The sequence below is a fragment of the Cephus cinctus genome, unplaced genomic scaffold, assembly GCF_000341935.2.
Source record: "Cephus cinctus unplaced genomic scaffold, Ccin1 Ccin1_scaffold0690, whole genome shotgun sequence".
Lineage (NCBI taxonomy): Eukaryota > Metazoa > Arthropoda > Insecta > Hymenoptera > Cephidae > Cephus > Cephus cinctus.
Window position 1 is genome coordinate 623,486 of NW_014333313.1, and position 21,870 is coordinate 645,355.

The 21,870-nt window shown below is 38.6% G+C and overlaps 3 protein-coding genes across 6 annotated transcripts in view; 1 reads left to right on the top strand and 2 right to left on the bottom strand.

Annotated features, from left to right (window-relative positions):
* Window positions 1-150: 150 nt before the first annotated feature.
* LOC107269880 (probable 28S ribosomal protein S6, mitochondrial) lies at window positions 151-1,643 on the top strand. Of its 2 annotated transcripts, none has more exons than XM_015744261.2 (4): window positions 151-348; window positions 525-664; window positions 757-921; window positions 1,016-1,643. In XM_015744261.2, the coding sequence occupies exons 1-4, from the start codon at window positions 304-306 to the stop codon at window positions 1,116-1,118; spliced, it is 453 nt and encodes a 150-aa protein (XP_015599747.1). In that variant the 5' UTR covers window positions 151-303; the 3' UTR covers window positions 1,119-1,643. The 2 variants fall into 2 exon arrangements, with proteins under 2 accessions (XP_015599747.1, XP_024943075.1); XM_025087307.1 differs by having other exon boundaries at window positions 162-395.
* Window positions 1,407-12,295, bottom strand: LOC107269879 (myophilin). 2 transcript variants are annotated; one of them, XM_015744259.2, is made up of 4 exons: window positions 12,066-12,295; window positions 3,044-3,180; window positions 2,578-2,782; window positions 1,407-2,476 (listed from the first exon to the last, which is right to left on the bottom strand). In XM_015744259.2, exons 1-4 carry the CDS (start codon window positions 12,117-12,119, stop codon window positions 2,306-2,308), a joined length of 567 nt encoding a protein of 188 aa, XP_015599745.1. In that variant the 5' UTR covers window positions 12,120-12,295; the 3' UTR covers window positions 1,407-2,305. The 2 variants fall into 2 exon arrangements, with proteins under 2 accessions (XP_015599745.1, XP_015599746.1); XM_015744260.2 differs by lacking the exon at window positions 12,066-12,295 and adding an exon at window positions 3,266-3,407.
* Window positions 12,296-17,283: 4,988 nt separating this feature from the next.
* Window positions 17,284-21,870, bottom strand: part of LOC107269876 (ribosomal protein S6 kinase alpha-5) — an 11,600-nt gene continuing 7,013 nt past the window's right edge. The window contains exons 4-8 of one of the 2 annotated variants that reach the window (XM_025087301.1): window positions 21,620-21,838; window positions 21,349-21,464; window positions 21,061-21,261; window positions 20,320-20,748; window positions 17,284-20,212 (exon numbers count right to left, since the gene is read on the bottom strand). In XM_025087301.1, the coding sequence (XP_024943069.1) occupies window positions 18,692-20,212; window positions 20,320-20,748; window positions 21,061-21,261; window positions 21,349-21,464; window positions 21,620-21,838 (2,486 nt within the window). In that variant the 3' untranslated portion in view covers window positions 17,284-18,691. The remainder of the gene's footprint in view (window positions 20,213-20,319; window positions 20,749-21,060; window positions 21,262-21,348; window positions 21,465-21,619; window positions 21,839-21,870) is intronic. The other variant, XM_015744251.2, reaches the window with a different exon arrangement.

A 21,870-nucleotide genomic window follows, 5' to 3' on the forward strand; every position in this document is an offset into this window, starting at 1 on the left:
TACTGTGAACAGAAAGCTAACCTGTTTGCAGTTAATTTTTAACTAAATAGGCAATATTAAAATAATTCGAAAAGAGACCACGTGCATGAAACCGTAGCGTCGTGCATCTCCCTACTCCTTTTTGTTCCTGGTATCCTCAGTTTTGTCTCTTTCTATCTGGCGTACGGATCGGTTATTGGTCTAGCGTCCATGATTTTACTGTGAACAGAAAGCTAACCTGTTTGCAGTTAATTTTTAACTAAATAGGCAATATTAAAATAATTCGAAAAGAGACCACGTTTACGGATATAAAATATTTTAAACATGCCGATATACGAGTTACCACTGCTTCTTCGTATTATGCCAAAAGTATGTTCCATATTAAATTCGGAATAATGCATAATGTTAGTTATGAAGTATGTAATCCTTTACCCTGCATCAAACCCAATAAGTATTCTACATAAAATATATGAACGTGATGACAGTAGGGATTATATTATACTATTCTTATAAATTATAATTTTATGTTATACTATGTTCTCCAGCCTGAAATTGTGTCCACGCTAAAGAGAGCAGCTACTGCAATTTTTGAGAAAGGTGGATTCATTCGAAAAATTGAAAACTTGGGTCAAAAAGATTTACCAGCCAAGACAAGTTCTCATGGTGTTGTAAGTCGTCAGGCTCAGTAAGTATTTTGCCATTCATAACAATCTATTCTTTGTGTCACTATATTCTTCTAAGCAGATAATTGTCACATTATTTATATACTCTTTTCAGTTATTTTGTGATATATTTTGATGTTCCACCAAAACATATTTCCAATCTGGAGGATATATTTAACCGTGATATTGATATTGTGAGAAACAGAATATATAAACACGATCTAACTGTCAACAACAAGCCCTGCACTTTGGAAGATGAATTAAAACCTCCACCATACAGGTATATTTTCATGTATTACTTATATTTTTATTTTCCAGAATAATTGTTCCTTTCAATAAACAAAATCATTCAACTAATTATATTTCTGATTCAGGCGAGACGTTCAAAAGTTATTGAAAATCACAGAAAGACAAGAAAGCAGAAAGAAGAAGTTCTCTTATAAATCAGGATTGAATTATTATCCATTCCAGAAGTAGATAGATAAAAACCAGTCTGAATTTCGTTGAATATTTCACCATTATATAAAGTACATTCTGTCACAGTAGTATGTAATATAGATTTTTGTTCTAAAAAAAAGTGTTTAATCATTCAAGTTGTCACTCATCCTTCATGGCAACACCAACTAATCATAAACTGAATACTGCAAAGACATTTAGTGTTCCTTACGATGCCTTGTTTATTAATTCTCATTCTCAGTACATTATGAAATTTTGTTATCGTATATAGTATAACCACCAAAAAATGTTTGTACAAAATACTTAATATAATCGTTTCTATATATCGTTTATTATTACCATATAATAATTATCTCACGTACAACATGATGAACTCGTTGAACATTTTGGTCAAATCGTAATGCGCAAAGAACTATATAGTAACAGCAGTAGAATGTCTAGCTATATTACTATAATCCATCCGCAATAATACGAAACAATGCTCCCTAATATTTTGTTGTGCAATCATCGCGCAAAATCTCTGGTTCTGACATTTACAAAAAAAAATATGCGACGCCTTACGTCCAATTACAGTAATCCCAAGGGTTTGTTATAAGGACGAGACGTTTATATTTCTCCTTTTTTTTTACACGTGTAACTTTACTTTCCTGCTCTGTATATTCATCCAGCGAGTGAGTGAGTCGGTGATTGCGTGACCTATGTAATAAAACTTTTTAGATACCGTACATATATATGTATATATATACTCTGCATATAATTCCGTGAAGAATGTTTATCCCTATCGAATAAGTTGTTTGTCATCGGAAGACTATGGCCATATTTATCCTTTTTCCCCGGACATCATGAAAAATATATTACCGTATATTAATACTTTCATAAAAATTCGTTCTCTCACAAAGTACGCTAATTTTTAATATAGGCCATATCACAATTGCGCGCCGATTAATTAATCTATCGCATCAATTAATTGTACACGACCATACACAATGCATCATATTAACGTCCCGCATAAACAATCCTCACAATACTCTGTCCAAATCTTCCGTTATTATCAGCCTCGTAAATTTGAAGCAGAATGCAGCACTCGGAAGCTTCCCAAGACAATTATGCGATAGAGTATGTATTGTATAATTACATAATAATTATGAAGATAAAGTACGATGAAGGAGTTTGATTTAATTAAAGAGGGACAATGAGGAATGGACCCTTTACATGTGTCGAGTGTTGCCAAAGTTAATGCCACTCTGATTGGCACCCTTGTTGCTACCATATTGTAAACTAATGACACCCTGACCCGCTCTCAATTGTTCCTCAGAGAAATTACGAACATTCTTGTTCGCCTCTTTCGGTCCGATACTAGGTTTGCCGTAGTTTCCAGCCTGAAAGAATACAAATATAAAGATTAGTTGGCTATTACTTTTGATGCATACCTCAGAGCGAATCAGTTACTTGCAAAACTATCAGTTACAATGAACTTTACCTTTCGGCCAAGAGACTGTAGACAAATGACGACGGAATTGAGATTTTGTCTCTCCCAGAGGTCGACGGTCTGGAAAGTCTCCTGAGCAGGGACGCCAAGCGTCTTGGCGGCCTCGAGGAATGCGTTTATGTTTTCCATGCACTTGAAGGCTAACGTCGATGTGTTGATCTTCTTAACGGAACCTTCCTTAATGTTGTTCACGAGCCTGGGCAAATGCAATAGGAATAAGTATGTATGTTACATTATACAAAACAGAGAATCACACAAGATTCAATATTACTACTTCAATATAAACATACATACATATACTGTGTACACTAAAAGCATTTAAGATGATCGAGAATTCAAATTGCTTAAATATGCCAGGGTTAACGAGAATAACGAACTCTTTTATCCAGTAATTTCTTTTTCTTTTTTTTCTCTCATCAACGAACTAATTACTCTTTACGAACCAAGAGTTAAGTACCTGCAGAGAAGGGTTCCGTTCTTAAGAGTTTCGTAGAAATTGTCCATATCGCCATTGGTGTTGATATCCTCCTCGGTGATCGTTTTGATCCATTCCAAACATTCCTGCGCCAATTCCTCACTGTACTTGCTGTTAATCTGTAAGGAGCAACAAGGAAAAAAGTTCACATTAAATTTTGCTTCTATCACAATTGTCAATTCGTTTATGCAATCAACAGCTCACCCAACCAGCCCTGCTCTGATGGACCGCCATTGTTATAACAATTGAAAACGATATTGACAACTCGCCTTAATAATTAGAAATGATATCAAGGGTACGACCACCCATCCATATAAGAATGGAGGTTACATACATATACCACGATCGTACAAATCCAGCTAACTAAGCCGATAGGACTTTATCGCTGATAGCGTTCGAAGTACTTCGAAGAATATTTACGTCGACTGCAGCAACAAGATTTTGCACGTATGTATATTCGATCGCAATAGGCATTAACGATATCGAACCCACGATCAAGACGAATTAAAAAGGATGCTTGATGCAATTTACTCGATCAGATTAAACATCGGCGCTTTGACTGTGACAGGAGTAACATGAAAAAGATACAGTGGATACACGACAAAAGTTATTACCAGGTAAGAGGAATCACGTGAAAAAATTTTCATTTAATGATAAAGGTAGGTAATAATAAGAGCGACATCAGCTCACATGTAATATCTCTAGATAACATCACAATTTTTCAGTTCACCTGCCTCACTCGATAATATTATCTAGGTACTCGTCCATATTTCAAGATAATTCCTTTAACGAATTCTATCAAACCTCCACCATTTCCACTATCGATATGCAATCACTCATAACCACGTCCCACGTTCGTCAAAGCTATAATTAACAGATACAAATATAACGATGCAAAATATTCAACTCGATTCAACGACTAATTATTCGATACAATATTATTTGTCGTTCTCTGTCTAATATTATTTTAAAACAGCACACGCCATTCGATCAATTATTCGATGTGTCAACTGACGCATCCTGTAGGGCTGAACCGCCAGAAATGATTCAAGTTGTCGACCACTGCGTTAATCAAATTTCTACTAAAATGAGTAACGCGAAACTAATAAAATTCAAACTAAAAATATTATAATACTGTGTAAGACAAAAAAGGAAACCGTCCATAGCATCCATGTTGTAAGTAAGGAAAATACATCGAAAAAAAAGCACGTGCTGAATTACAGTATCGTTACAACCGTTAAAATGACTCGTATATATATATATATATATATATATATGGGAATTATATTTACAGTTCATATCCATTGTACATTCATCCTTACTGTCTTCATGCAGTAGCTTTCGACTAGGAAGTGGCTAAGTTATGCGCAACATACTTTACCATCATAAAACGTGCACGTTCTTTTATACCTGGGACGCTCGTTCGACATTTAATGATACATGGGTTATCCATACCCCTATAAGTATACATATGCACGTATGAGATTTTGTATACATAAGTTCACGAGTAATTATAAGAATATATGGAACGTGGCATCTGGCAAGCGCCCTAGCAATAGCGTCGAATAAATTTCCGAGCATCAATTTCCATTTTTGAATTGCAATTCCTATCGTTTGCCGATATCGAATCGAATAAGCGATATGATAGGCGACGCTCTTAAATATCATTGATTAGATGACGATTTCAAGTGTCTTACATCAATATGACTGCAATGTGAATTTAATATATTGAAACCGTTTTCAAAAATCTTAAACAGTATTAGAATGACCAGAGATAAATAATCGTGAACGGACCATGCAACAGGTCGTTATTATATTTCTGTGTTATTGTTATCGTAGTCCACGTCATTCCCAGTAATAACCAAGTAGAATTATATTTCTTTAAGAACACAAAACTATATTTCCCTTCGGATTATCGAGAGAGAACCAAAGTCTATCTGAACCTAAATAGACGATCAAACTATCAAGATTAAAATGTCACAAGGTGTGATATCGGCAAGTCACGCAAACCTTTATTGAACGAATATATCGCCTGGTCGAGAATCGTTATCGGAGTAAGTGATTACGTCAATGATGAAATTTGTCATAGATCCGTTCTTATCTGTCGATTACTTTTTTTTAAAAGAGAAAACTGAACCCTGATAACTCGAGGATCACCAGCACTTCTTCGTTGCAACTGATATATGGGCGCATACACAAATGAGAACGAGGCCGCGATGTTTTCACAAAGTCGAGACACGTTTCCCTTCGGGAATGCACTTTACTTTCCACGACGAAATTCCATACTGATAAAAAAATACCATATACATATGTACACTGCGCGTTGTGATAGCCGATTCAAACTCGAGGGATTGCGTCATCCTTAACAATTATCCCGCCGTGTTATTAAAACGGCAGTATCTTGCCTGTTAGAGGCGAACCCAATAAACCAAACAATGCATTTAAAGCGCATCCACTGGTCGGATTCTCACAGATCGCGCAATACACTTTCGCTGAGGAAGATGATTGGACTGAAGAATTAAAAAAAAAGGGAAAATCGCTAGAGGAACAACAACACGTACTAGTCTGAATCGCGTGCGATAATTCTTGAAGCACGTTCTCGTAATTTCTGAGGCGTCAACGGAATGTCGGATTTTCTTAGGAAATAATATATCAATCAGTCTAACGCTTTAAAAAATCGTCGTCATCGTCACGAAAAACATTAACCAAGCGTCGGTTCGCGAAAAAAGTTAAAATCGATTTTCAACGAGTTTAGGTTCAGCATCCTTAAGCTGTTTTTTGTCCTCCGTCTTGTGTCTTTTTAAATTCCACGCATTCCTCTTACTCGAATTATCTCTACCAGGTAAGTCATCTGTGGTGACTTTGCTGTTTCTGTTGTCGGCCTGACGCGTGAAATTGCAGATTGCCAGAGCATGAAATACGTTCGTTGACACTCTGACACAGAGTCTGCTTTCAAAGCGGCATTTTACATGGGAACAAAGTCTATATTTAGACATTAACTAACAGCAAGATAATTTTATTAACTTGAATGGAAACGCGTCATACGCTCGTTACTTTTTAACGCAATGCCCGGTAGTGCGCGTACATATATATGTATGTAACTACATATGTAGGTTCATTATGCATAGTGCTATTCACATGTTAGATCTCACGATATGTATATAATAACGGATCTTGTCCTAATGAGAAGACGAATAAAATTATTAAATTTTTTTTTCTTCTCAAGAATTCCAAAATAATAGGATCACTCAATTAGTTATGAATAAATCACCACGAGATATTATCTAGCTACATTACATCGTAGGCTCATACTAATTTTATGGTAAAATTGTAGCATCATTATTTTTATCCGATGATATACACGAGACTATTTCTTCGAGTAATTTAAGTAATGGCAATCACCGAGTCTGACGTAATGAAATTTTTTTATTAAACTTTTACAATATTACGCTCTAGTTCAAATGTATTCTTTACTACACGGAACGAAATTAACACGGAAAGATTATAAGAAGTAACCAGAGGCATTGATATTTCGACTTACCAGTTACGGAAGTTGTCAAATAAATAATTCCTACACTGGGATATTTATTATTCGAGGCAATGTTTCTGTGTTGCCACAGACATCCCGGAAGTTTCATAAGTAATCCCGTAGGGTATGAATTACAGATTATACAAAAGTCATTACTTTCAAATTATCGTACTCATCGTCTGCTGTCAGAAGTTTTATCGAAATCGAATACGAATACACAATATGGCCGCTCCCAGTGACAGCAGCGCTAACTTCGCGGATACCTTTGATCAACTGAGTTTGCGCTTTTACGAGGGCTCGTATGGTTTTCAAAGTAAATTTACTGTCTGTACAATTAACCCTAAGTGCACTGAAGAAGGGAAAGCAGTGAATATAGGGTGTGGCGTTATATAGATTCCGTTGCATACCTTAACATCCTCAAGGAGTTTGCTACCCGTCTAGGAGGTTTCGAAGAAGAACGTGAACGTGGGATGCACAGGCAGCCATTGTGTTAAAAATTATGCGCGGTCACAAACCCAAACAGGAGACTGTCGTCTAGCCAGATACCTGGAAGCGACTAAGGATACGGGCCCCAGTAGAAACCATGTATCAAGTAACATTATAATATATAGATATATAAAGGTATATATAATCATGACAGCTAGCAGAGTGTCTAATCTCAAAAATATATTAAGGTTATCTATGCGTACGTTTCGTTTTTCTTTCTCGTATTCCGACAGTGAATCTTTTTCTTTTATTAATCAGTATAACGATGAATCGACGCAATTCTCAAGTCAGTTGGCTTTCGTGGCGGGAATATTAAACGATGATTCGTGAATCACACGTATTACTACTGACCGAGCGATCGGTTGGTTGAATTTTAAAAAGCTCCTCCTATCCGCATCCGGCAGACTTTGATAATTAATTAGAGATTAAGGAGCGATCAATTGAACCAAACGAAAAGCCTTTCCAAGTTCTATGGGCAGTAATTAAAATGGAATTAATCTAGTAATGAAGGAATAGTCATTCCATTGTAAGAAATATGGGGTGCATAGAGAATATAAATATTATTCGTTAAGTCTGCTGTACTGAGAATTTCTATGAATTTATGAGATCATTGCCAGAAGCGTCTCCGTGCACGAGATAAATATTCAACGTCCTTCGGCGACTCGTTTGTCTTTCTTTCCAAAGCGGTACATATTTCGATTCAAGTATGAAAAAAATGTTTGTTCAGCTGTTATTTTCATGTTAGCCATATTATTATTGGAAAAAGACGTTGAAATTGAAAATCTAAGGTCTCTCCTTATACCTTATCAAAATGTATCACATTTATTCATTAAATAATATTTCATACAATATTCTCAGACAGTTTCAATTGTCTTCAATGCGAATCTACATTTTCGCCATATTTGCTCAAGCGATTGTACAAGTAAGCGTTAACCACAGGTCAGCATTGCCAATCTAAGCAAATTAGTAGCACAGTCAAGGACAAGTGCAAGTGCTTAAGCAACGCTCCAGTATTTCTATGGTATGCGTCGGCCACGAGAAGACATTGATGTCAATACAGATAAACTCCTTCTGCATTTGTAAAAGTGAATAAAAACTAGGTCACATTTGCCATACCCGAATTAATTAATTAAATAAACACCTCAATATCTTCAATATCCCTGTATACACAAGAAATGTTATTACTCGGTAAATCCGTTCATAAAATTAAATTTTTAAGAATAATTACCACTCCAAAAAATCCCACGATTCCAATGCACTCATCAAATGACATTATAGGTCAAAAAGTTCAATTAATGATCCACGCAGTTGACCCAGCGAATCACGTCGATTCGATTCAGAGTCCAATCAAAAAAGTGGGCCGCTCACCAAACAAGCAATAAAACTGAAGCTATGAGACGTTCGAGATTATAATCTTTTTATTCTTCCTATAACATAACCTTCTTTTCTCATTCATTTTTCGTAGCTTTTTATTGTCACAGCATTCTTTATTCCTTATCTATCCACAATTTATAGGTTAGACGTATCGCGGCACGTTCTTACCTGTCACGTGCGGACGTAATATCACCCGAGTACACGACGGAACCAAAGAACCTATTATGGTCAATCGAATTTGTTTTAAAAAAATTCTCCCGACGAGCATTCTCAACAAAATGGCTGACACACTTTTCTGAGGTCGTGTCGTTGCATAATCCTTACGCGTTAGCCGGGTACGTACAGGCACGTCGTTACATACGTTTTCCAAACACGTCGGTAAGCCGAAGGCTGCCGAGCCGTTTGTCCTTATATGGCCAGGCCTCTAACAACAAGACCGTATCATTTATTTCTCTTCCAAATAGCCCAGACTGGTTTGCGCCTAGTATTTCGTAGAACCAAATGTAGGACTCTCTTTCATACCAGGGTTTTCTCAGGGGGGTCGGATAAGGTTCTATTCCATGAATCATTCGCCATACTGAGAATAACGGAAGGGTGACCACCGCGTTACTCAAAGTTCATTCCAACTAGAATTCACTTATAAACTCAATACTGTGTAAGGCACTAGAAATAAGATCCTTGAAAACTACTTGAACGAGGCACTTAATTTCATACAAGGGTAACCTTGTTTTTCGCGTTAAATCGAATGAAACAAGATCAAGTACTTCGAGATAGGTTATGTTGAAGTGTAAATCTAGAAAATAAATTATCAATGGTAACTCTTGTTTTCTAGTATTTTATATTAAAATTTATTACCACAAGCAATTATAAGGCAAAATTGAAATTTTACTGTTGGACTTTACGGCGATTCATCGTTATTTATAATACTTGTGCTAGATAAATACAGTTTGACAAAATAATAATAATTCCGTCATTACAGCTCTCTACTTTGGAGTCTTGTTAGGAGGGATACTTGACCCGATTACGGGCAGGATCCTGACAGCGACGCCACGACGTCGGGACGCCGCTCGTATAAAAGGAAAATAAAACCAGATGGATATATGTATATAAGGACATGGGAAAAGTCTTGTCCAGGTTTTATAGATTTTTCAAACAAATTTTCGAGGTAATTTTTCTTGAGTTGCTAAAATCATTTTTGAACCCTATAAACCTTTACTGTTCTTGACTGTTCATTTTCTGTCGTTATAGAGAACGAGTAATGGGTCTTTTGTCTGCCATTGAGTAGCAGCTCATCGGTTCAGCGGTTCATGAAATTTGGATAGACCTGGTGGACAGCAGGAAATATGACATAAGGAAGAAAGTATGTCTGGATGACTCAGAAAAATTGCCGCAGGACGAGAATCCGTATAAGGTCGACTAGACTGACTGTTTCTTGATTTTTATCCTAGTCCGTTTTATCTTATCTACACGAATCCTTGGAACATTGCAGTTGGACTCCTAGTAATCATAGCTAGCTCTATTACTGTCTTTTGTTGAAAAATCAGCAAATTTGATTATCGTTGGATCTCTATGGCCATAAGGTGGTATTCGTTGGAGATGTTAAAACGCGATAGGATAACATTGTAGATGCGTCGCCATGTGGATAAACAAGCCTGAAAGCTCGAAGGTTAACGATAATTCGTTTTGGGAGTTATGAGCGCGTTATCGGAAACGCCATTAGAAAGATTCGTCGAGTTTTAATGGCAATACAGGGGAAAAATTCCACTAATAATTTTACCTTCTAGTCCCCTAGTCTATAGGTCTAATAATGATATAATAATTGAACATTAATTGGCTGTATAGTAATATACCAGTCATTAATTATTATCGGTACTCTGATATCCATTCAGTGACACGAGTCTATCATAAAAGGCAATAAACTGTGAACCGGACCTTTGAGGAGTATCCAAAAAATAATTCCCAGGGAACCATACGTGCTTCAGTACAAAGGGAAAAATTCTTATCTATCAGTTAGTCCGAAGGAAGATGCGATTTTGAAGAATGTTTTAGAGTATAAGTGTTGATGTAAATGATTTAAAGACAGGAAAAGCATCGGGGCAAAGTAACGCATGTTGCATTCCAATGAAGATAAGCCGTATCTTCGTCCGTTATGAACGTTAAGTGCATTGTTCGCAAAGGACTAGTACCTGCAGCCGGATACGCGAGAATAACAGTGGGTAAATATAGAGCGAATTTTGAAAGAAATAAAACGGTATACGAAATATAAAAAATTAGCGAGTTCGCTACGATCCAAGAAAAAGTTTCAATGTAAGTAGATTAACAAACAGTAAAGAATACGATAAGCTACCCGTATTTTTTTCCCCGGCTAGTAATAGCGCGATAAGCAACGTGTAACAGCTTCCTGGCCATAACATCACGGCGTGCGAAAGCTTCTACTGCCGATAATATTTACAGCGCTATGCCAGAGCCTGAAAATTGAATCGTACGATTCCGGGAAGACATATTTAACATTGACAGGTTAATATTAGTTATCGGATTAAAAAATTGATTGTAATTAAACAAGGCAATGGCAATGCTTGTATAATTAAAACTTAACATTTAATAATCCAACGGGTGCAAAATTAACCGAATTGAGACAAGTACGTGAACGATGGACTTATATAGATTATGGAAATAAAGTCTAATCCAATTACTGGATAGACTTCTATACCATAAACAGGTATTTCAAACGTGAAGTAGCTAGATACCTCTTTGGATAACTAAAACGATACCATATGCAATGAGAGTAACGATTCAGATATGTTAAAGTTATGTTGAAGAAGTGTACCATGGCCATCGAGTTTTGCGTGGATGGGCCCATGTTTGGCAAGTGGGTCTCATTTTAATTCCGTTCTAAAGGAACGACAGTTGGTTCTGTTGCATGCCTCATTTAACATAGAAAATATTCCAGGTGATATCAATATTTTTTCAAATAGTTTTAATCACCTTAATTATTATTTATTGTGGGGGGGGGGGGGTTAAAATATACCTTATAAGTACTAACTGTGAATCTTCTGCCTTCACTATGGAGGAACTTAACGGACAACTTTCCCCGTGTTGTAGACTCGTGAGTCCTATTGTGGTAAACCGGTTAGTACGATATAGTAGCAGAGTAGCGCGAGAGGACTGTAAATTCTTGTACGATCCAAATATTTATTTCAAAGGTATGTAATCCTTGGGACACAAAAAAAAAGATTCGAGAAGAAGAATTTGTATATTATAACAGAAAGCATATGTATGAATATTTCATACGACGGTTTGTACAAATAAATAATGACACTGTAGCAATAATAACATATCATCAGTACGTATTTGGGATATAATGAAACGAGCTGTTTAAATGAATGCGCGAAGGTATGCAACTGGCAAAAATATTATCTTATAGTCTCCACCCGGTAACTGCTTCTTCGAATGAAACTTTTTACCTAAATTCGTTCGAACAGAGTCTGTCTTAATTTTTATTCTCTACTTCTTAGACTCGTCTGTGTGAAAACTTTCCGGGTTGACTAGGTCAGTAACGTTATCGTGTACTGGTAAAGGTCAGAGTGATAAAATATTTCGTAAAAATTCGCTCACCTTGCGCTGTGCCTCTGCAGCGAATCCAGACTTGGTAGCCCTGTGACTGGCCATGGCTCTCTTGAATTTTTGTAGTATCGGTGATAGTAAGAAAACACGATAAGGCTTGTCCTTTGAAGGATATAGAATGTTAAACACCGTTAAAAAAGCTCCTAGCTCGTCGACGGTCGCGGTTGTACTGACTGCTGAGGCAGAGGGAGCCGGTGACAGCAACTTCCCCGCCCATTTGCCGACGAGCCAGAGTATTGAGTTTTGGTGTCACGTGATCTCCGTTCTCCAGAAACTAGCCGGAGATGACGTCAGCATCCAAAACGAAAGAGATGATCCACGAGGCTCCACTGGAAACCAATGTCTTTACGAAGTGTTACCCCGCGAGAAAGTAAATTCTTGTATGTTCGTATACGAAAAAGAAATGAAAAATATATTCATATTTAAAAATAGGTATGAAGAGTGTCATCGTTCGGAAACCTGTTGGCTACTGTTTATCTCGAGATTACCAGAATGTTCGATAAGAATTTTTCGAATGATTTCGAGACTCTCCTCTTCGCTTGATAAGAGCAGATATAAATGATTGACTTTCTCAGATATTAACCTGCCTTCTGGACTCTGTCGAGACATATGTGGTTTGTTTGATCATATTTTGCCACGGACTAAAACCGATCGGTACAGCTAATAGTTTTTAGTGCAAATGCTACAGAAAATAGTTTCCTCATACTCAGGCATATTTGCTGCAATAAGAAATCGATAGACAACATACATTTCTGATTGAGAATTGTATTCGATTCATGTGTACTATAGTATAACAAATAGGTCATGGAACCTGCCATTGGTGAGTTCAATGTATTTAGATAGAACCTGTACCATCCTATCTCTAGGGAGAACTAAGAAGCGACAAACTCGTTCTGGAAACGGAACAGGTATTAGGCATCCAGGTGGGTATATCTATATATCTGGATCTAGCCACTAGGGTGGACTGAAAATTTATTTCAGGTGATTCGTCCTGCAGGGATATTTTTAAAAAATTTAATAAATTATTATATTTTTGTCATAAATAATAAAGAACAGTTAATACGTAAACATATAGGATTGGGCATCAATGCGTATTACGAGGAACAATAAAAAGATCTCTTATCTTGCTGTTTACTTACTGTAGTAAGAAAACTAGTATTAAGTGTGGTACGTAAGGAATTACGTTAACTGACATTTCTCCATGACTTATTTCACACGGCTGGTGTACATAGAGAGAAACTTATCCAAAAGATGAATCATTTTCACCGCCGTGAAATTTATGACGTTCCAGGATGATGGTTAAAATATACAGAAAAAAGATCATTCCAATGATTGCCTAAGGGGCGTTGCAGTGATAAGATGATTAAAAGAATTCTCATGAAATCGTTCCATTTGGGTAGTGAAATGGTGATTTGTGATCTATCAGGATGACGACCCCGGTCAATCGTCCATAACTTCAATTTGCTATAAAGAAAAGTAAAAAATATAATATTAACAGATCATTGGTCTCTTAGTAAAGGGCAAGAGAAATCTTTAGAATTTTCAATACTCCAATAGCATTAAGCTTCGAGACCAATGTTACAAACATTGCTCGACAATACCACGATGGCTCACCAGTAATCTTTTATCGCATTAAGTGTATTAAAATGTAACCTTCTTTGCTGCATCGACTTAGAAGCTTCAGCACACTCCGCTGTGACGTGGTTATCGAACGAGGACGAGACGAAGCCAACGGAAACAGCCAAACCACGCCATGATTACATCATGGCACGTAATTACATCTGAACAACTGACATTTTCACATTCTCGATGGTGAATCATCGATTTCGTTTTCGATGTGACTCCTTGGGCTGAATACGTCGATATCGAATTGGTGCCAATCATCCATCACAGAAGCTTGTCTTTACACGTTTTTCTACCCAGAGTCAGTTGTCAGTGACGTAGACAGAGTTACTAGAAATTTGCATATGTTATCCAAAACAACGATCTATTATTCATTTGTTACCTGTAGAAGTAGTATTGTTGATAGAAAGTTCAGCATAACACCAAACGCGAAGTTGAGAAACACTTTGCCAAGGGACAATGCACAGTATAGTCGAGCAATGCACCAAGGTCGAGGTCACGTACCTGAGAGCACTCTTTATGGTCATGCACTCATATGCATGTATCGTCTCACACGTAAGACGTGCGTGATTGGCATGATTATGTGTAAAGAGAAATTTAATGGCAAGAAATTGCTCAGATAATAATTTTGAGAGAATCTGCCATCAGTTCCTGGGTGAAAAAAATATTATTTTACACTTCTCTTGTCATTGTTATAGAAACGAGATTATTTAAGATATTAAAACCTTCGAACTCGTACACATGTGTCTGGTTATGTGGTACAGATAGGCCATATAGAGAATTATATATGGATAAAGTCCGCCACCTTTTCACTGATTAATCGTGCCTGAAAATAGACGCCTCTTTGATTTAATAGATCCAGCGAGAGTACTCGTATCTACTTACATTGAGTAAGCGAAAACTTTTGAAGAGCCTTTAACTTAGTCAGGATGAAAAGCGCTGATGGCGTCATTGGAACTCGAGACGATGGAATGCTAACCTAAGAGCCAATCCCGGTCGTTTTCGTCCGCGTCGACTGGGCTTTACAAAGAGTGTTCCGCTCTTTGATAAATTGTCACAAGAAGTTTATTATTATTTGTAATAAGAAAATGTAGTTGACTCGTACCGAGGCAGAGTCTTCGCATTGTAAATAGCATATCGCTTGGTGTCCGGTGGACTGTAATTATTATCTGCAGATCTTACTTCTCGAAACGTCACGTAGATCGAATCGAACGATACGATCGATTCTCGTTCTCGTTGTCGAGCGGGAAAAGTTCTTCGATTGCGATTGGACGCAACTCGATTGAAAGACAGTGAAGGCAGCGTCCTTGAGGAAGTCAAGATGCGTCAGTTCAGAGGTTCTTGTACCGTCGAATCATCGTCTGTACTTTAAAGCGGCGAGCATGTAGCTTGGAGCACTTACAAATGGCTCTTGATACAAGTTGGCTGTAAATAAAAAGACGGTAAAAGGAAAGAAAAGAAAAATTGTACGAGCTAACTCGAGTGAACGTCTCACCGTTTGGCATCAGTAAATATTTTTAAGCCGTCATTAAAAGACATGAAATTGACGACTGGCCTTTTCTGCTGTCGTTCACGTTAATTAGAATTCCTGAAAAAATAGTTTAAAAAATGTTTTTTATTTATAATCTCTTTATTAACCATAGAACTTGTTTGCGTACTGTGCCATTGAATGGCATAGCTAACACTGTAGGTGTCCAATTCTTCGAGTGCAAAATCATTACTATACCTTGCACGAACTGGATGTATTTACATATGAAGGAACGTGCTCCGGTTGAGAGAGGAAAAGAGGGTACACTGCACGAGATCGTTTTTGCAATAATTTAAATTGGGATCTGAAAACCGTTGGTCGCCATACAGGCTAAGGATAGAATAAACTTGTCATTGAAGAATTAAAAAAAATGTTTTGATTCATTCAAATTTCACTTACGGTCCCCGCTTTTGGCACGACTATCAAATACTCTTAATATATCACAATCACTCGACGATCCTCTATTGATTTAACCATCGTGATCAGAGTTCATACTCGAACGGTTGCTAATGAGAAACATAACCAAAGAGGATCTTAAATTAAGTCTTTATGACCTATATTTATTTTCAACCTCTCCATCCTGTTATAGGTTATGGAAATCACCATATGTGTCCGCCAGTTGAGTTCACGTCTTCCGCATCCTGGTTGAGTTTATCCAGCGCTATATACACGTATATAAAGAACATATGAGAAGTAGGACGTATTTGGTTTAGCTGTGGCTGTACTTAACCTATCGGGTAGTAGCTGCCGTGTACATCTGGCGCAACTCCGTCGCTCACTACTAAATATCATATATAGGGTGAGGAATGGGGAGCACTCGTGAAAACCCTCTTCAAGGCTTCGCACAAAGAAAGCCACGTGCCAAGGTCTCCGGCACGAGGAGCAGATGTTTCGATATGGCTGTTGCTGACTGCCATCCTGCGGCGCCTTAACACGGACTACGAGGGTTCCTGCCATACCGGTTGACTAAGGGGAAGGACATCCTGACAAAATAAATTTAAAAGATCAACCAATGCATTTTCAGCTGGTCGTTTAAGTTTAGAATAAGTTAGGATGCCACTGACGCACATAGAATTATCGTGCGGAAATTCGTATCGTCCATCATAGCTGTAAATACAATTTAAATTATTAGTTATTACTGTACAGTTTCGAGATAATAAAGGCGATACGGTTGAATTTGAATAAAAATTGTCTCAATTTAAATATTTACACTAAAAATGGTGTAATGTCACACGCTAAAAGCGAAGGAGTGTCCCTATCGCTAACCGGGGATATAATGAAAGTAGAGCAGACAGATATCACGTCTTCCGGTTTCCAATGACATAAGTCGCCCCGACATCCGTGATGTTCGGGTGAGTAAAATATATTACGGAGAAACACGAGGATACCCGAACGAAGCCGAGTCACCAATTGGTCGTCGTCAAGATATCGTTAAATACAATAATGACGAGGATCATACAATGAACTTCATTAATGAATTTAAGGAAAAAAAAAAATGGCAGACAACACTGGAAATAAATAAACATCGTAATATTGATATATTTAACAACCAGTAGTAACAAAGTTAGGTGTCTCTTTTGCGTACCTCTAGTAACAGAACAGCATTCTTCGTCGTATGGTATAAGCAAGTTTTTCTTTATACATAACGTATCTCCATCTCTCTCTGTATCTTTCTCACTCGTTCACTATACATATATATAAATTTATATATATATACATATATGCGCTCTTAAAACAATCGATCGTAACGTAACAATGGTATATCACTAGAAAAAAAATTGGTTCCCCCCCTCCCTACGTAGCGTCCTCTGATGCAATTGATAATATGATTAATGACTTTTTTATTCTCCTAAATAAAAATATATATTTATATCATCTTGTTAAAGAATATTACTTTATATAATATAATCGTTATATTAAATATATATATATATATATTTATATTTCTTTTAAATATCTGTACTAGCATAACCATTACGTGCCAAAATTGCGATGCAATAATAACTTATGTACACAGCTTCGATTTCAATAGCTATATACGATTCTTTTATATCTTTCTTTCTTTTTTTTTTTATTAACTTCTTTTTTTGGTCTTACGGCGCAGCATTGCTTCAGTCGTCTTTGGTAGAGGTGTGCGTACGGCGTTCGTGGACGCTTATCTCATATAGATATCGTAAAGACGTCTCTTGTAAGCATATCTGTTCCCTGAGTTGGTAATACAACCTTTTCAGTCTTTGCCATTTTTTTTTCTTTTTTTTTTCTTTTCCTAATACACTTGTTCACAATCGTCACCGCGCGTCAGGTAAAACGAGGGAACGCAGAGGCACATAAATTCATTATTCGGATTGAATGTTGGGATATTAAATCGTGCGAATTAGATAAACGTGCGAAGCGGCTTAAACGTGAGGAAGGAACGTTGAGTTCGTAAAATTCTGTGACTCGGTATTGAATTTAATTTAGGTAACCATTACGCAAGAAAATAGGGCGAGCGAGTAATCTCTCTTTCTCTCTATCTATCTCTCTCTCTATCTCACTCAATCTTCACTAGGGACTCAATACCTCAGTCGTTCGTGCATTGTTTAACGATTTATTCAACCGAGTTGAATAAGCATCTCGCTATAGAATCGTATTGAAATCGCACTATAATTTTCTCATTCGAAATTCTCTCATTATGCTACGATAGTGTCGTGTTACCCTTAGCAGACGATAAGAGAAAAGTATTTAAGAATAAATATTATTATCCGTTCAGACCCACTTTCCTCAGTCGCATCAGTCGCATCGTTCTCTCATTCCTTCCCTGTGCACACTTACAACCGCGTGTGACATTATCATCCTTAAATATCGTTTCCGAGGCACGTATACAATATTTGCGATAATCGTTACTCCGTTTCACGTAATTTGCCAATCACAGCTGATCCAATTGAGAATGAACGAAAAAAAAAAAGAAATAGAAAAAAAAAGAACGTAGAACGACGGGAAGATCAATCCGTGATTTATTTCCCAAGCGCTTGCATCTCATTGCAATGTAAAGAGGATCACTTGACTCTGTACGAGTAATGTAAATCACTATTATCGTTATTATTGTAATTAATGTTAACCGCCGAGATATGGAGAGGTTCTCATATGCAACGATACGGCCCTGGCCTCTATGCTATAATACAACAGCCATATCCGCTTCCCTCACTCCGCCCAGGAACCTTTATAAAAATGAATAGCGCACGAGTAAATCGTTAGAAATCGTAAATACAACCAGACCTGGCGAGGGGCAAAAAGACCATTAAGGAGCATAAAATCAAACGTATCTATGTACAACGTTGAAAAGTACTCGAGATAGGAATGATGCAATGTCCGCGTCCTCTCTGCGCGCGCAAGTGCCGAGAAGAGAAGGTAGCGTTATTGAATTCGCGTCACGGAAAATGCATAGGAAACGAAATGAATAATTACTGAACGAATGCAATTTAGTTTTCTACTCGACTATAATTGTGGCAAGGCGTTTGGGCCGCTTTCCGGTTTTTTGCTTTCGATGGACATTCGCCTGATCGTGCTTAACGAGACGGCACGTCGATTCCGCCGACTCTACCGAACTGTCCGACCCGCTGGCATTCTGCTCCAGTTTACGTTTCCTTGAACGAGTTACCGGACCGCTACTGCTGTCGCTTTGCTTGGACTCTAGCTCGCGTTTACGTCTCTTCGACCTGGGACCCTCGACAGCTTCGCCCCTTTCCGTCTGGTGAACGATCCTGGGCGAGTTGGAATCCGACGAGGAAGACAGAGAACTCAGATATTCGTTAACCTTGTCCTCTCCAAAGTCAAAGGCGTTCGGCTGTGCCGGGGAGGCTGAGGTGGTGGTCGTCGTGGTCGCACTGGGAGGTCGTAACAATTGAACCGAGGGACTCGAAGACGTTGTGGACGTGGAAGAAGATACTGAACTGGAGGTTGATCTTTTGTGCAATTTACGTCTTTGTGCCAGCTTGGCACCGTCGACTTCGCGCAAACGGAAACCTTCGTGCTTCTCGACTGCCACGATGGCGGCTGGTACGTCGCTGTTGGCTGCATCGGGAGATTCATTTGATCCTATTAGCCACTCGTGATTAGCTAGGGCGGAAGCGGTTAATCTTTTACTTGGATCTGCCGACAGAAGTCCCTTGGCTACTTCTTTACAGGCTGCTGAGATGTGGCTCCAGGCATTGCTCTCGAAGTCTATTTCGCCTGCTCTTATGCGAGAGGCTAGGTCGGGTGAGCCTGTACGAAACGGTGGACTTCCGGCTAGCATGGAATACAAAATTGCTCCGAGACTCCAGAGGTCGCAGCTCTCGTCGTAACCCTGTCTAGCCAGGACTTCCGGCGCCGCGTAAGGAAGTGTGAAACAAGGCGTATGCAGCGATTCCCGTCCTCGCTTTAATCGCGCAAATCCAAAGTCTACGATTTTTATGCACGAGTCCTCACCACTGTGCGCGAAGACTAAGTTTTCTGGCTTAAGATCCCGATGGACGACACCGCGTGAATGCATGAAACGAACGGCCGAGGCTAACTGCCGCATCACGCGACTGGCTTGACTCTCAGAAAATGGCCTTGGTCGTCGTAACAATTCGCCGCCGGAAAGTAACTCCATTACGAGATATGTGTGTGCTCTGTCCTGATGGACCTCTATCAACTTAACTATATTAGGATGACCCTGGCAAGCACGCAACAGACTGGCTTCCCTACCACAGTCTACTCTTCGACTAACGATCTTCACGGCGAACTCCTGATGCGACAGACGGTGTCGGCACCTTCGGCAAACGGAGAAACTTCCATCGCCCAACGCCTCTTCGCGTGGATCCAAGTCGTAATGCTGGAAGAAGGTTGATTCTTCGAAACGCGCCGCCAGGACGTCCGACGCCGAAGGACGCTGTACCTCAGGGTTGACTTTGGCTGCGTCTCTGAAGATTTCTTCACTGACGACATTCTCGCCGAAGAGTATAGATGGCGCGACGTACGAATAACCCTGTGAAGTATAAACATTTTCTTTATGTCCCAGGCATTAACACAGAACTAAACGCCGTCATTTTAGTGTACCATAATTACATGCTCAAGGTATATAAAACGGTTTACCCTAAAGATTTTATCATAGTTGGGCGGTACCACCGCGGGACTGTCTGCCGCTACCATTTTCGTAAATTCATCAGAAAAATTGCTGGTATCCAATTCATGGACGATGCGAGGCACAAAGGGAGGAGTGATTTGTCGAGATTCCAAGGCTTCCCAACTGAAAGGCGGTGGCGCTTTCTTGAAGAAGGGATGTTCCTTAAGTTCCTTAGCGTCACGTGGACCACCGCCTAATCTCTGTCGCGGATCCTTCACCAGTAGTCGTGTTATAAAATTCCGTACAGCCGGATTCAGGTGACCAGGAATTGGCGGTTCTGTCCTTAAGATTCTTCTCGATATCTCTTGTTGAGTATTCCTTTCGCCTTCGACCGTGAAAGGCGAGGCGCCTGTCAGTAGTTCGTAAGTCAGGACGCCGACGCTCCACCAGTCCACAGCCTAAATGACACGTGGAGGAAAGACGTTAGTACTAATTTAGACTCCTTAAAAAAATCAATGTAAACAGAAAGAAACATTTCAAAACTATTAACACTTAACACTCAGTAAACCAGAGGCTGTAATAATAACTGAGCTCATAAATAGTAGATAAATATCTGACAAATTGAAATCTCAATATTACCCTGTGATTTTTTCCTCGTGCAAAATAACAACTGATAAGGATCCACATGAGAGCGATAATCAAGTGACAAACACTTGTAATCCTGAAATCGTCAGCACGAAGAATCATGGTGGATCATTCGTTTGACTTACGATATCATGTCCGGCGGATCCTCCTCGCACGACTTCCGGTGCCATGTACTCGATGGTACCGCAGAATGAGTAAGCACGTGCATTGTTGTCCCTCTCGTGCGGCAGAAACTCTTTGCTGAGTCCAAAATCTGTCAGCACGATATGACCCTCGCGATCCAAAAGAATATTTTCCAGCTTAATATCGCGATAAATTATACCCAACTGTAACATAGCAATCGGTTCTTCGTTATCGCAATATATAATTAAACGAGATAATTGTTACTCGATAAGAACTCCGGAGTATTTTACCTTGTGAAGATGTTCAAGGGCCAAAATAATCTCTCCAATGTAAATGCGCACCTCGTCCTCCGTAAAATGTTCGCGTTGATACAAATGTGTAAACAGCTCGCCGCCGCTAACGTAATCTGCATGACAAAGAGCACAGAAATTAATTTTAAAATACGATTATTAACACGAAAACTCATTAATCAAGTTGAACGATCAATGGTGCAATAACTTCAAGTGTACCGCGGTTTCCTACGTTAAATTGAATAAGTTTGGCGCGTGACGGTATATTTACCTAATATTAAGTGAAGCTTGGCATCCGTCTGGAAAGCATAGTGTAGCGTCACTAAAAACGGACTGTCCCGAACAGCTTCCAAAACTTGTCTCTCCGTTTTCGTGTGTTCCGTCGTTTTCTTTTTCTGCACGATGGACGCTTTTTTTAGGACTTTCATTGCATAAAGACGACCCGCATCAGCCCCCGTTCTCTTCCGCACCAGAAATACTTTTCCATATGCTAAAAAAAAAAAAAAAAAAAAAAAAAAAAAA